Source organism: Molossus molossus, unplaced genomic scaffold, assembly GCF_014108415.1.
Source record: "Molossus molossus isolate mMolMol1 unplaced genomic scaffold, mMolMol1.p scaffold_m16_p_12, whole genome shotgun sequence".
NCBI classification, from domain to species: Eukaryota; Metazoa; Chordata; class Mammalia; order Chiroptera; family Molossidae; genus Molossus; species Molossus molossus.
In genome coordinates, this window is record NW_023425347.1 from 58,014,899 (window position 1) to 58,029,122 (window position 14,224).

Sequence of the window (14,224 nt, forward strand, 5' to 3'; positions counted from 1 at the left end):
TTAGTAACAACAAACATTCAAATAACAACTTTTTAAAAGGCCTGTTATAAACCCTTTGCACTCAGAGCGCCGGATGTATATTTTAGCAACAAGGAAATACAAGTCTGTTTGAGATAGCTATATTTTACTTTAACCAAAAAAAAAAAAAAAAAGGAGAGGGTGCTGGGGGTGTGGGGGTGGGGTTGGGGAGGACGGAACAGACTGTGACCCAGCAGAATCTGTTTTTCAAATTTAAAAAGTTAAACAAAAGACCTCAAGGGCAAAGTTGAACACTGCGGAAGGAGGTTGTTAATGTGGAATCCAGAACTGGGTGTGACACTTCTCTTTCTTCTCCAGGCAAGGTGGGTTATTTAAGGACATCCACAAGGAGAGGCCTCTGCCCCACTCCCCCAGCAAGCCTGGCTCTCCACCCGCCGCCAAAGAGCGTGCTGCCGACCCATACTGCAGTTTCTCTCGAGGAGATTCCATCTCTGCTGGGCCACACTAACCCAGTTAGTCATTTTTGGCTTCCTGCTCTTGTTTGGAAGAGCTAAAGTCCACTGTTCAGCCCAAATGAGTTGTCCTTGGCACACCGGCCTAAAGCCTGGTAGCCTCCTGTGTCCCTTTCTAACACAATGGGAATGTCCAGGGCCCCCGAGTGCACTTCCGGGCTCTCACATTAGCATACACCATTTGGGAGCATTTTTTTTTTTCACTCCTTCAACAATTATTAGGAACCTACTGGGTGCCCTGTGCTATGTATGTGATAAACTCTGGGGACATAATGAGTACAATAAAAATGGTGCTTGCTCTAAGGAGTTGCTTAGAAAAAAGGTGCTGGGTTTTAGACTTCTGTGCCCTTCAAGGTACGTGGTACCCTGCTTTTCTCATAGTAGGATCTTTATAAACTTATATTGACTGATGAGGCTGAGTATGCACTGTCTGAGGGACCAGGACTGAGTCCCACTTTTTCCACTGACTAGTTGTGCGACTTCAACTAGCTGTGTGTCCTCGGGCCTGGAGGACTGCTGCGAGGACCATTCTGCATTGCATAAGAGGAAAGAGGTTTTTTACACTGATTTCTTCTTAAAAAGGTGACATGCTGTACACAGGTGTCAGTTATTGGTATTGCCAGCCACAGGCTTTGATCTCTGCAGCCATTTTTCTTGTCTGATTTTGTTAATTAAAGAAAGCCTGTTTTCAATAACGCTAAACCAAGACTTGTTTATTGTACAGGAAACTATTAAAACGTTAATGGGCTGTGATTGGCCAGGCTTACCTTTGTGGCCTTATCTTTTCACCGCTCATACTCAACACTTGCGCTGTGTTAAACTTCTTCCAGATCCCCCAAAGCCAAACCCTTCTCCCTGCTGGGCCCTGGCGTGGCGGTGCCCCTTTCCTTGGCTTTGTTAACACTTGCTGGTCCTTGCCTTCTCAGATCACCAGTCCCTTCTTCCAAGAGGTCTTTCTCTAGGCCTTTAGTCCCAAGGATTACCTGTCACAGTCACTGAACTGTAATTACCTGTTTTTCTTCCCAAGAAAACAACCTTCTTGCATGTGGTATCCCCAGTGTCTTGCCCGATGGCTGGCACAGAGCAGACACTGCATAAATACTGTTGAATAAAGGAAGGAAGGAAAGAACACACTGTCCCCAGGGTTCCCGAAGCCAGTGGCCCCACCAGGCCTTTGGGCGGATGATGTCTAGCATGGCTGTGCCACATGCAGGCTCATGCCACGTGTCCACATCGCCCCAAATGACAGGCGTCCTCCCGAGAGACACAGGTTTCCACGAGGCGCCCCAGGCGGTTCTGACTGAGGAGCTACTGCACGCGGCCAACTGCGGCCGACTGCGTCAGGAGCATGTGCGATAGTTTTGTAACATGGACTGCTGCCTACTTACTACAAGTACAGAGGAGTTGTCCAAACCACCGCTCCCTGGAGAGTGACCGTGCTGCTCCCGGCCAAGACCTCTGTTTGGTTCAAACCTCAAGACGGGAAAACACTAATCTTTTTACCCAATAAGCCATCCAGCACCTCCAAACCTTGAGAGCACACACACAATCCGCTTACTCTGACTGCTGTTCCACAGTCGGACCCTCTCGCTGCACTGCAACGTGCCCTGGTGTAGGCCTCACCATCCATCAAGCACTTTTTTTTTTTGTCTCCCTTTATATGTTCATCAATATGCATCAAATGTGAACCAATGACTTCTGATTAAAAACTGTTCTCTGCCACTCACACTTGCTCTGCAAACTTTCTGAAGGGCTGTGTGCATGGTAAAAGCTAGGGCTCTGGCGTTCCAGGTAACAGAATCCCACCCTTTAACTAGTACACTGTTACACACCCGTTCAGTGATCCTAGTCAGTTAGCATGCCTGGGAAAGGGGGATAACAACTTGATCAGTTTGTGTGGGGATGCAGTGTGCTAATGCCCAGATAGAGGAAGGTACAGAAAACCAGAAAGCCAGGGTGGACGGTTCTCCTACTAAAGAATGGGCAAGGGGTCTATGGTCCAGAGACCCAAGGACGGCCAGTTCCTCTGGAAAGTAATCCTCAACAAGGCGGCTTTCTCTTATTTAATGATATAATTTTTTAGTTAAAAGTAGCAGCTGCGTCAGTTCCATTTCCCCAGTTGCAAGAGAAAGTTCTTGAGAAAATAAAAATCTGTCTTTAATTGCGGTATTAAAATCAGAGCGGCGAAACCAACCACACAAAAGGAATTGGCTCAAGTTTATGAAAGGCATTCGGGCCACTGCCTTGCAAGGCTGAACTGCACGCCTTGGAAGTGGGGTGAGGGGGAGGGGGCGGGGGAGGGGGGAGTAGTCAGGCAACCAAGTGGGACAGAAACAATCCTATTTTGGTTTTTGTTAGTGAATGGCATACTACATAGATCAGAGACTTCTTATAAAATACAAACCCCCACTGTACACAAAGCACAGGAAAATGTGAGGAAAAAAAGGGAAAAACTAAAAGCAGCTTAGGGTGTGTTAACGCTGCTATTCTGTCAGCTTAAAGAGTATTTTATGCTTGATCAACAGCTCTTTTTTATTGTGCTTTTCTTTCATTCATTCAAGACATCAAAGCGGCACCACCAGTGTACCTGCCTCTGGAGCCGCTGGTGAGGGGTTCTAATGAAGCACGACTCTGGGAGCCGGAGACCCCCGTGGACACAGCAGTTCAAAGGGAGTATTTCAACAATGATTACATTTTGTAAATCTTTTTATGAAAGAGACAGCTTATTTCCTGCTTTTTCGTGAAAAATAGATTCTACCCATTAAAGTGAGCCCGCGCCACGGAAGCTGCTTGAGACCTGAGGTGCAGCGAGGAGATTAAGGGGACAAGGACCGATGCCATCGTTGGGAGGGCCTATGTGCCTGGCCGTGATGGCACTGCTGGCTTCCCTGGGTGGGGCCCAGACAGGGCACTGGCGGCTCTGCTGTGGGAGAGGCTTGTTTTTCAGCCAGGGCCTTCTGTTTATTATTTGTTCTTTTTCTATTATTTGATTCCACAAAGTCCAACCAAATATCAGAAGGTATCAGGTAACCCCTTTTATTGCACAAAAGGTAAGATGAAAGATTTTACTTACAGATTCATTAAGTGCTGTATTTTAATGCCCTGAAATGGGACAAACCCTTTTCCATATGGGAAGTTAGCCATAAAAAGCTGGCTCTGGTCTGAAGATACAATACAGGCTTTATTATTGGCTAATGTCTGCCCCAAAGGCAAAAATAAAGAAGGCAGCCTAGCCCTTTGTAAGTTTTGATTTTCAACATTAAAATAATCTTTCCCCTAGTCCTTCTTTCTTTTTTTTCTTCTTTCTTTCTTTCTTTCTTTCTTTCTTTCTTTCTTTCTTTCTTTCTTTCTTTTTTTGGCAGCAGGGAGAGCTGAGGGGAGTAGGGAAGGAAAAGAATATGATTTCCTGGGGAGCTATGAAATGAAATAAAAAGTATGTTTCCTACACATCAGATTCCAGTTTTAATTAAATGCCTGTTGTCTAACAAGTGCAGACAGTCACACTTGGGCCTGGCCCAATGGCGGCCCGGGGAGGTAACCTTCCTTGTTTAGAAGGAGAGGCGTGGGAGTGGGGCTGCAGCTCAGCACAGCGTGGCCACAGAATACTCCGTCCCCAAACTGCTTCCCCATGCCTGCTCCTCCCCCGGCACTGAGGAGCTCTTTCCAAATAGACTCAGGTTCACAGCAAATCTATCATGTAGGTTTAATGTGCAGATTGTGTAGGTAGAGAAGAAAGTCAAGTAAGGGGGAAAATAATAGTGAAGTGAGAAGTCCAGTTCTTTCAAGAATTCTCCCAGAGAATGACGGGAGATCTGGTACTTTGCCAGAAATGAATTCCCAAACTAACCTTTCCAGCCAAGGAGCCCTTTAGGCCCTGGATAGCATCTGCTACCTCTGAACATCGCCACCCCAGCCTGTGCCTCCTCGCACAGCCCTGAGCTCAGGGCTGTGCCTCTTCCCCTTCTAATCCTCTTCTGTTTGCTGTCCCGGGTCCTTCCTCCGGCCCTTTCCAGTCCATTTCCTGCCTCCTCCCACCCCTCCAGCCAGTCTCCCTCTCCACCTGTGTTTGAGCCCCCCACAGAAATTAGGGCAGACCCCTACTCTCTCAAAGGCCACACAAACCAACAGTCCTTCCTCCTCCATTCACCGGATTAAGAAAGGGAGGGAAGAAGAACGCACTCAACTGCAACCGAGACCAGCCCGCTAGCAGCTGGAATCGAGGCTTCTGTCCTGAGCCAAAGAAATGAGGCCTGAAGGCAGAAGAATGTGGACAGAATGAGGAGGAAGTTGTAGCATCTTACTTTTCAGATTCGTGAGAGAAGAGAGAAAGAGAGTAGAATGAGACCAGACTCTCATCTTAGCACTGGGCTGTGAGTCGGGGCCATGGTTCAAGTCCCAGCTGGGTCACTGGCTGCTGGCGGACTTAGGCACCCCTCAAGGCTGCTCTGATATGTACTACAAAGACCCCATTTCTGTGCTCTACCTGCCGGGAAGACCTGCTTTTTTATTTTACTGGTTCCAGGAGTCGTCTTTTCCTTGTTCACAGGGTAGACATGACATTGGCAGGGGTAAAACTGTTCACATCCTTCACTGAGGTTAGAGTGAGCTTGACCGTGGACCAAGTCAGAGACGTAGGTTATAGCTGGTGTCACTTCAGGGGTTCAACTTATCTTCAGAACAGGCCTCAGTATACCAATTATCACAGCATTTGGGGAGGAAATAAATCAAAAGACAAAACTATGGCCCTGGCCAGTTTGGCTCAGCAGTTGAGCATCAGCCTGTGGACCAGGGAGTACTGGGTTCAGTTCCCGCCAGGGGCACATATCACAAAAAAAAAGAAAAAAAAAAAAGACAAAACTATGAAATCCTGGTCTAAAGCAGGGCAGCACGGATGTGATCTGGATGAGGTCGGAGTTTATCTGAGCCCACTGCCCTGGCCAAAAACGGAACAGCTTCCCCGAGCCCTGTCAAAACTCTAGGTGACACTCCCCAAAGCGCAAACCAGGGGTCAGTGAACAATGCCTTTTTCCTCCTTCTGAAAATGTGGTAGGATTTAGGGTTTTGTGGCAACAAAACTTGTCTTTGTTAAGATGTGACTTGCAAAACAAACCCACATAAGGGAGTTGGCAGTTTCAAATGACAGTACTTTTTTTTTTTTAATGCTGAAACAGCAAAAGGTTTTTATGTTTGAATTTATTTCCTTCTAAATTTGTAGATTAAACTTACAACTAAGCAATATTCATTACTACAAACAATTAGATTCTTCCTGAGTATTTCCTGGGGAGGTGCTTGGTGGGGCCAGGGTGGGGAACTGCACCAAGGTAAAGATCCCGCAGCATGAACCGGCAGAGTGAAGGGTCTGAGCGATGATTCAGACATCTTCACAGTAAATGAGATCGGCAGAGTTACTTGGTTTCCCTGTCAGGAATCTATGCTTCCTGGACAGAGGTAATGCCATTCTAACACAGAAAATGTAACTCATTTTTACCTTTCTTAGTAATGACTTTAGAGATGGGGAAGATCTGGTAAGCAGAGATGACTGAAGACAGATTTAAGAAGGTGTTTTAAAGCACTGGCCGGTTGGCTCAGTTGGCGGGAGTGTCGTTCCTGCACACTGAAAGGTTGTGGGTTTGCTCCCTTGTTGGGCATGTATGGAAGGCAACCAACAGATGTTCTCTCTCACTGATGTTTCCCTCTCTCCCTGCCTCTCTAAAATCTGTAAGCATATCCTTGGGTGAGGATTTAAAGAATGTGTTTTATAAAATCAAGCAGGCAAACAAAATCAGTTACTTTATTTTTAAATAAATCCCACTTGGTAGTGCTCACCTGGTGACTGAGACCTCGGAACAAATTCAGAACTCACACACAGTGCTAATATGCACCTCTATTATTGCATTTTAATGAAACCAGTTACAGATTGGATGACTGTCATATGTTCATTGGCTCTTTAAATATCCATTTCTCTTGTTAAGTCATCCTATGGAAAGGAGATCCTGGTGGTATAAGCCAATGAAATATATTAATTTTCATTCTGATTCTACAATCACAAAAGTCTTGCACCTTGTGCTATCCTAAAGGCAGTTCAGTTAAAAACATACTTGAAGGTTTTTCCTTCTTTTAAAAAAGTGAATTATCTGAGCTAAAATATGGCTTCCTGTTCCACTGCATCAGCCTTTCCGTGCTGTTCTCCAGGTACACGTTTACAAGTTCAAGTTCAGGTTTAAACGAAATAAAACACTCCTCGGGACTTTATGACTGAGCCTCATTTACATGTGCTCCCTCTGAACTCCGCTGGCCTCAGTGTGCTAGTTTCCAAGGCTCGATGGAGGAATGTTTTACGGTTGGAATCTGTACTCCTTTCTCAGGCATTTCAGTCTCAGAGGCTGGGCAGCTCCAAGCTTTAGTTAGTACTAAACGTTTCCTCAGATCTACTATGAAGTCAGAGAAAGAAAGACAAGGCAGGGGCCAAGAGAACTGCATCTTCTTAATTTTCCCTATAAGGCTTGAGAGTTAGAATTCCAGTTAAAAAGAGAGTAACAGATTCTAGATGTCTATTCTAGAATTCCACAGCCATGACTTCAGATTTCTTTGCAATTGTTTTCAGCTCTTTGTGCAAATGGTCACTGCGTATTTATTCCCTTCAAATATAAAAACTAGAGTTTGCTTATACTGTTTTTCTGCCTTGAAAATTCAACTAAAAAGTGCTATGAAAAGAAACGTCTCCAACTTAAAAGGATCTCCTATTATGTTTACAAAAAAATGTAAAGGATTTTTGAGGTCAGAAAGATCTCAGGGATTTTCCAGCCAAAAAAGGTACATGACAGAGGAAGGAATGGCTATTTTTGGTTTAGAACCAGGAAGAGTTGAAGCAGGGATTCTGCTCATAGGGAACCAGTCTGGAGGGAGCTGATTTCCTACTTGAGACTCATTCCCCTTGTTAAGCAAGGGTCCAGGAGTTCAGAGAAAGCATCAATGGTCTTTATGGACAGAAATAAAAGAGAGCTGGAGAAACAGTACCATGGACTCTGCCACTCAGCTTCTGAGTTTATCAAGTAAGAAAGTGGGCACAGCAGTAATAAACAACAGGGCAACACCTGAGAGTTACTTTATAGCATCTCTCTGCCCCAGCGGTTTTGCCCTGACAGCTGAGCATCTCAGCAAAACTGCAGGTTGCAGCATTCCCAGTACCCCAGGTTCAGCTGCTGCACCCCTGCGAAGCATATGTGATGAGTCACATAAACAGTTTGAAAGTGAGCCTTGCTGTGGGGGTTCAGAGGAGAAACTACCTGGCTCAAGGTGGATGGACTGAGTCCACAGTGAATCTAGGTCTCAGTTTTTGCCTTGGATAAGAGGGGATCAAGAGCACTTTCTTAGCATGGTGGGGGTTTGAGGATGAAATAATATAATACATGAAAGTGTTTTGTCTGTTTACTAGGCTGCACGGATACTTTTAAAATTTATTTATTTTTAATCCTCAACTGAGGATGTGTTTTCATTGATTTTTAGAGAGTGAGGAAGGGAGAGAGAAAGAGAGAGAGAAACATTGGTAAGAGAGAGAAACATTGATCGGTTGTTTCCCATACATGCCCCAACTGGGGTTGGGCCCCAAACCTAGGTATGTACCCTGACTAGGAATCAAACTCAAAATCTTTTGGTGTTTGGGATGATGCTCCAACCAAATGAATCATCTGGCAGGACCTGATGCTTTTCAAAAAAAATTTTTTTGACATAGGGAAGACAGAAACCTCATCTTTAGGTTCACTAGGGTCCCTTCTTGGCTTAGTGCAATAATGGGCATTTTTCTTGGGTAAGCACAATCATAGCATGAGAATGCTGGCCATACACACTTTTCCTTGAGAGCCCTGGACGCAGCCTAGCTCGAATGCTGAACAACGCTAAGGTTTTTCTCAAACCACATTAAATGTGAATACACTTTCAAATAAAACCCTTTGCTATGAAAGTGGGAAGCTTCTTCAACTGGATAGAGACATGAATAAAAGTGGAATTCATTCAGATGATATGCTGTAGAAATGGATGGTAAAATTAGTTTCTTTTGCCCTGGCCGGTTTGGCTCAGCGGTTAGAGCATCGGCCTGCGGTCCTGAGAGACCCGGGTTCAGTTCCCGCTAAGGGCACGTACCTCGGTTGCAGTTTGTCCCCGGCCCTGGTCGGTTGTGCGGGTGGCAGCCACTCGATGTGTCCCTTTCACATCGATGTTTCTCTCTCTCTCTCTGTTCCTCTCTCTCCCTCCCACTCTACCTGAACAAAAAAACTGGAAAAATGTCCTCGGGTGAGGATAAAAAAAAAAAAAAAAAAAAAATTAAAATTAGTTTCTTTTTAGGCAGTTTACTTATGGTGACTGAGTGGAATCAGGGCTCACACGCCTAATAGTTTCACAGCTTTGGGGGCAAATTGGCTAATTTGCAGAAAGATGATAATCTATACCGCTGGTCACTCAACCCCCAACTACTGGGAATCATGTTTTTTCTTAACATCTGTCTCATTCTGACTAATTCCCCACTGTCTTGGACCTCTGCTGTTAAGAGTTGCTTGAGGAAATAAGTATAACAGCCAATGGTTCTTTGTGGGTTTTTTGGTTGTCATTTGTTTTTGTTTTTTTAAGCAACTTTGGCAAAATGGTGGATGGGAGAAATTTGAAATTCAAATAGTTTGCAGATTTTCCTGAGGACTTAATTTATACTTGTGGATCCAAATTATTTCGAAGACCAAATAATTTGATAATTTAATTAATAGTTCAAAAGTCTTCACTTGTTAATGTGTGGGTAGGTAAATGCAGACATACTGTTTAATGTATGCTGAATCCCATGGTAAAACAGTAGTCTGGTCTTTCTGCAGTTTTCCTTAAGAAACTGAGGGCAGCACATTTGGAAGCACTCTGCATGGCTCTCTGCATGGAGCCACGTGGAAGGCAGAGGCTGGAGAGGGCAAGCTGTTTCCCGGAAGGAAATCAGGACCTGCAGAAGCTGCCTTCTCTTTCCCGCTCTGTTACAGTTAGTCACTCAGAGGTTGCAAGCCCTCATTTTACTATAGGGCTTACATCTGTGTCTGGTTCTTGTTCAAAGCTAGCATCCAGTAAAGGGTGCAAAGGGAAAGTCCAGATTTGACAGCTGACCCCAGGGCTGTGGAGCATTAGTGAATTCCATAAGGAGTGTCATTTAGCAGTTCTTGGTTTACAGAGGTCATTATGATGCAAGGCCCAGGGGAAGAACCAAGCCAATATTCTTCCTGGAAGATGGTGGGGGTGGGAGAAAGGGGAAGAATGATGTGATTAGGAGGGTGGGGTGAAGAGAATTTGGTACATCTTTAGACTTTGACAGGAAAAAATATTTGGGAAGAGGCCAACTGAGAGATACAGCATGGCCCTAGCTGAATGGTAAGGGTGGGACAAAGAGCAGCATTCAGGGCTATCCAGATACCAGAGAGAAATCACCAAAAGGTGGGAAATTACCTCTCTCACTGCTTCATTATCACTATATTTCATAATATTTGTCTAGAAAGGCACACAAAGCCTATCAGGTTAAATTAATCTTAATGATCAATTTTATTCTAATTAAACTATTTCAATGTAATTAATCCGAGCACAGAAATTACTCAAAATTACAAATGTAAATGTTGAACTTTAAATCAAAGGTCCTCCCTACTCCTGGGCTCATGTGGAAGTACTTTCAAGTGTTTGCTTGGGAGAGAAGATGGGGATTTTAACCTCTGTCTGCACAGTGAAAGACAGAAGTTAGAAAAATGTGCCACCTCTACAGCTACCTCGGAGCACAGACAGACACCCAGGTTTAATACCCACCCCCATACCTATACACACAATACCGCACAGCAGTCTGTGAAGATACATTCTGCAAACTGAACTTTTGAATTACATGCTTTTGTTCCTCAGGATCCCAGTGCACTTTGGCCAGTCTAATGGACATTAGGCTTTTATAAAATAGCTTTGTAAAATAGGAACCACACCCCCGTTTCCTAAGCCACACAGTAAACTCTCCGCTCCTTCCCTCCTGGGTGTCTGATACCCTGCATCTCATGCCCGCCTTGCCCATCATAGCTGTGTGGCCCCACAGTGTCCCACTGTCCTGGGGTTGGCTCTCTTATCTTGAGGTGCCGCTTTATAAAAACAATACACACTTGATCTCAAAATGTACTTTCAAAGTCCCATCTGAAAAATGATGGGGTCTGGAGTGGATCATCTTTAAAGAAATGAACAGCTTGAGTATTTGGTATTTTTATAACTTCAAAAAATACTGGCATCTTAAAATGGATTTGAAAATGGTATGGGGTATATGTGTCTGAGTCACCCTATGAAGACATTTAAATAACTGTCTTCTCTCTTAATAAAAATCCAAAGTAGATGGAATCCAGAGATCTAAAAACGTGAGGACAAAAAGGACCTGGCAAATGGATTTTCCCTCTAAAAATATAAAAGTGTGTGTGTGAAATGAAAAAAACTATAATAAAAGAGATGCATATTTATTTTTTGTTTTTAAAAACTTGAATCATACTTAATAACAGGTCTGTAGGATCACATTCTTAGTCTTAGAAGAATGTTATATGCAACATAAACTTCGATGTTATCCATCAAATGGCCACCAAGTCTCTTCCCACAGGAGGCCTTCATCCATGAGTCTCCATCTTGACTTGTTCGCAATTGTATATGAGAATTCTTTGATAGCAATCAATCCACTATCACTGTTTGGGGACGTTACAGGAGAGCAGCAGAGTAATTTAACAATATAGTTGATTAGTGCAATAATCATCATTAAATTTAGTAATGATGGTGGGATTCCCCTTACCTTGGCTAATGACCCTGGACAATCTATTTCTTGACTACCAGTGGGAGGGATGGTTTTTGAAATATTAACTTCTGCCCCATGGGAATGATACTTAGCCCATCACATTTAATTTTTGACCTTCACTGAACAGCATGATCCTAATCCCTTGATTTTATAATCTTAACTAGGAAACATTAAAATATGGATTGACTCCAGTTGGCAGGAATCTTTATGTTCTTTTCACTAAAAAAGCTATAAATCCAATGGTTGACCTTTTATTTCCAGGTCACAAATGACACCAAATGACACCCACTCACTTTTGTCCGTTCACATAGGATTTATGTGAGGGTCTATAGGTATAAGCCATGAAAGTTGAACTTTAATGAAATGTCTTTCAAAGATGTGCACTTAAACAAAAATTTCTCACAAAAAAATCACTGGATGGCCTTTTAAAAACAGCTGCTATATCCTCAGGTTCATTGCCAGCCTCAACTAAATCTCTCTTTCATTTGTAGCAAGTCTCTTCTAATAGTATTATTTTTCTAAGTTTACAAATTAGGCTTGTTTGGAATGATGCTAGTACCTTAGTTTCCAATTTAGATTTCTCAATGGAAAGATCTCTGAAATGTCCTCTTTGCCATCACCACAATGTATCTGTCTCTAGCTAAAAAATGTTCCGTGTCCCTTTTCACGGAACCAATTGTATTGATGGGAGGCATTCTGTGTTGTCAATCAGGGAAATGTGATTTGATGAGACCCCAAAGCAGTGAGATGCGGAGCAGAATATCAAACCGGCTCAGGTCCACACCATCTGAGTGAGATCAATGTTTCCCATAATACACTTCCTGTCGTGCAGCACCCTGACTGTCACAATTAATAATGTAGAAGGAGCTGATTAACTTAAGTAAAGTGCTCTCTGCTGTGTAAACACATAAAGATCTATGAGGCAAAAAAGGGGGGCAGGAAAGAACAAAATGTCATTTTTATTTTTCATGTGGACACGTTCTCACTTTCCATTCTTCTCTTGTAACAATTACTGTACCAGCCACTCTGACAGAGTCAATAAATCGATCTGGGTCTTGATGCAGCAGCAAAGCAGACTGATCTGATACACCATTATCTGCCATGGAGAGTAGGGGTGGGGGTGGGGGCGCACTAGGGTGGCAGAGGGCAAAGGGGAGAAGTCAGCAAAGGCTAGTCAGCGTTGCTCTAGATAGGTCATTCATACTCTACCTGGAGCTTCTGTAATTGATGTGTGCACGCGCGCGCACACGTGTGTGTGTGTGTGTGTGTGCGCATGCAAGGGCTGCATGCGTGTGAAGTGTGTTGGGAAGGGATAGAGAAAGAGAAGCCTTCAACTTGGCTAAAGAATGCAGCCTAAGTAATACCGTATGCACCACTTATTTTAAGTCCCTGTGGTATTTCAGTCACTCACACCAATCTGCAATTCAATGAGGATCACCACCCCATTAGAACTAATCATGTCAGCTGTGTATCTGACAAAATAAACATTGGGAAACTGTGCTCCTAGGTTCATAACTTGTTTTTGCACTGGGATTTTTTTCTTCTCTCCCTCATCCAGCATAAACTTTAATAGTTTTTTAATGTGAAATTATAACATACATAGAAACTCTCCGTATGCATTCCTCAGCGTATTTTCCCTCACAACCAGAAACTGCAGCTGTTAGCTGAGCTTTAACTTGCTCCTTGGGAGTATGCTAAGTATGTTCTTAATAAATAAATATCATTCCACTAGCTAATGAGTGAATTAATGGCACAATTTATGGAAAACGGACGAGGGAGGATGTGGGGAGAGGAGACTCAGCTCAAGGGGAAAATTATCAGATCACCTCTGGGGTTCTTGCCATATTAACATTTCTATATTTCTACTGACAATCACCTGCTCATGGTCCTAAAGATGAACGAGATGCACCCTGCCTTACCTCTGGTGCTTAGAGAAGTTCTGTTCTAAAGGGTGAAAAGCAGCAGGACACATCGGCTTTCCATGAGCCAGGGTAGGGTGTTGGGGGCTTTACATGCTAACCATGTTGAATTTTCATAAATCTCTATGTGGAATGCAGAAATTAATTTACAATGTTATAACGGTGACATCTAAGGATCAGAAAGGCTAAAATTTGCCCCAAGGTCACTGTACTAGTCTGCTCAGGTTGCCAAAACAAATACTATAAACTGGGTGGCTTAAAAAACAAAAATGTATTTTCTCACAGCTCTGGAGGCTGGGAAGTCCAGGATCAAGATTCCAGTTGATGTGGTGCCTAAGGGTCCTCTTCCTGGCTTACAGACAGCTGCTTTCTCCTGTGTCCTCATGAGGCAGAGAGAGAGCAAGCCCTCTGGTGTCTCTGCTTACGGAGGCACCAACCCTATCATGAGGGCCCACCCTCATCTGAACTTTATGACTTTCCAAAGGCCCCATCTCCAAATACCATCCCCTTCAGGGTTAGGGTTTCAATATGTGGGTTTGGTAGAGGTGACAGAGGGGACAAAATTCAGTCCAGAGCAGTTGTGAACTTAGATAAATAACAATCAGGTCTGCCTGGCTCCAAAGCTTATAATCTCTCTTCTGCATTACACTGCCCAGGACAGATGGGTATCTCACGACCCTAGATCTTTTTTTTCTTTTTTCTTTTTTTATCCTCACCGGAGGACATTTTTTTTTGCATTTATCTTCAAATAGAACAGGAGGGAGAGAGGCAGGAAGGGAGAGAGAGAGAAACATCAACGTGAAAGAGACACATCGAGTGGTTGCCACCCACATGACCCCAACTGGGGCCGGGGACAAACTGTAACCGAGGTACATGCCCTTAGCGGGAACCAAACCCGGGTCTCTCTGGTCCGTGGGCTGATGTTCTAACTGCTGAGCCAAACTGGCCAGGGCAGGACCCTAGATCTTAATGCTACTACTACCTATACAGTCCTG

General features: G+C 43.8%; 1 protein-coding gene across 5 annotated transcripts in view; it reads right to left on the reverse strand.

The window, feature by feature from the left end:
- The window catches only part of NFIA (nuclear factor I A), a 355,490-nt gene that overhangs the window by 8,264 nt on the left and 333,002 nt on the right, over positions 1–14,224 (reverse strand). The window contains exon 13 of one of the 5 annotated variants that reach the window (XM_036255152.1): positions 6,426–6,484. The exons of the other annotated variants lie outside the window; for them this stretch is intronic. Within the exon in view, the coding sequence (XP_036111045.1) occupies positions 6,464–6,484 (21 nt within the window). The 3' untranslated portion in view covers positions 6,426–6,463. Of the gene's footprint in view, positions 1–6,425; positions 6,485–14,224 lie in introns of those variants that run through there. 5 annotated transcript variants of the gene reach the window in all.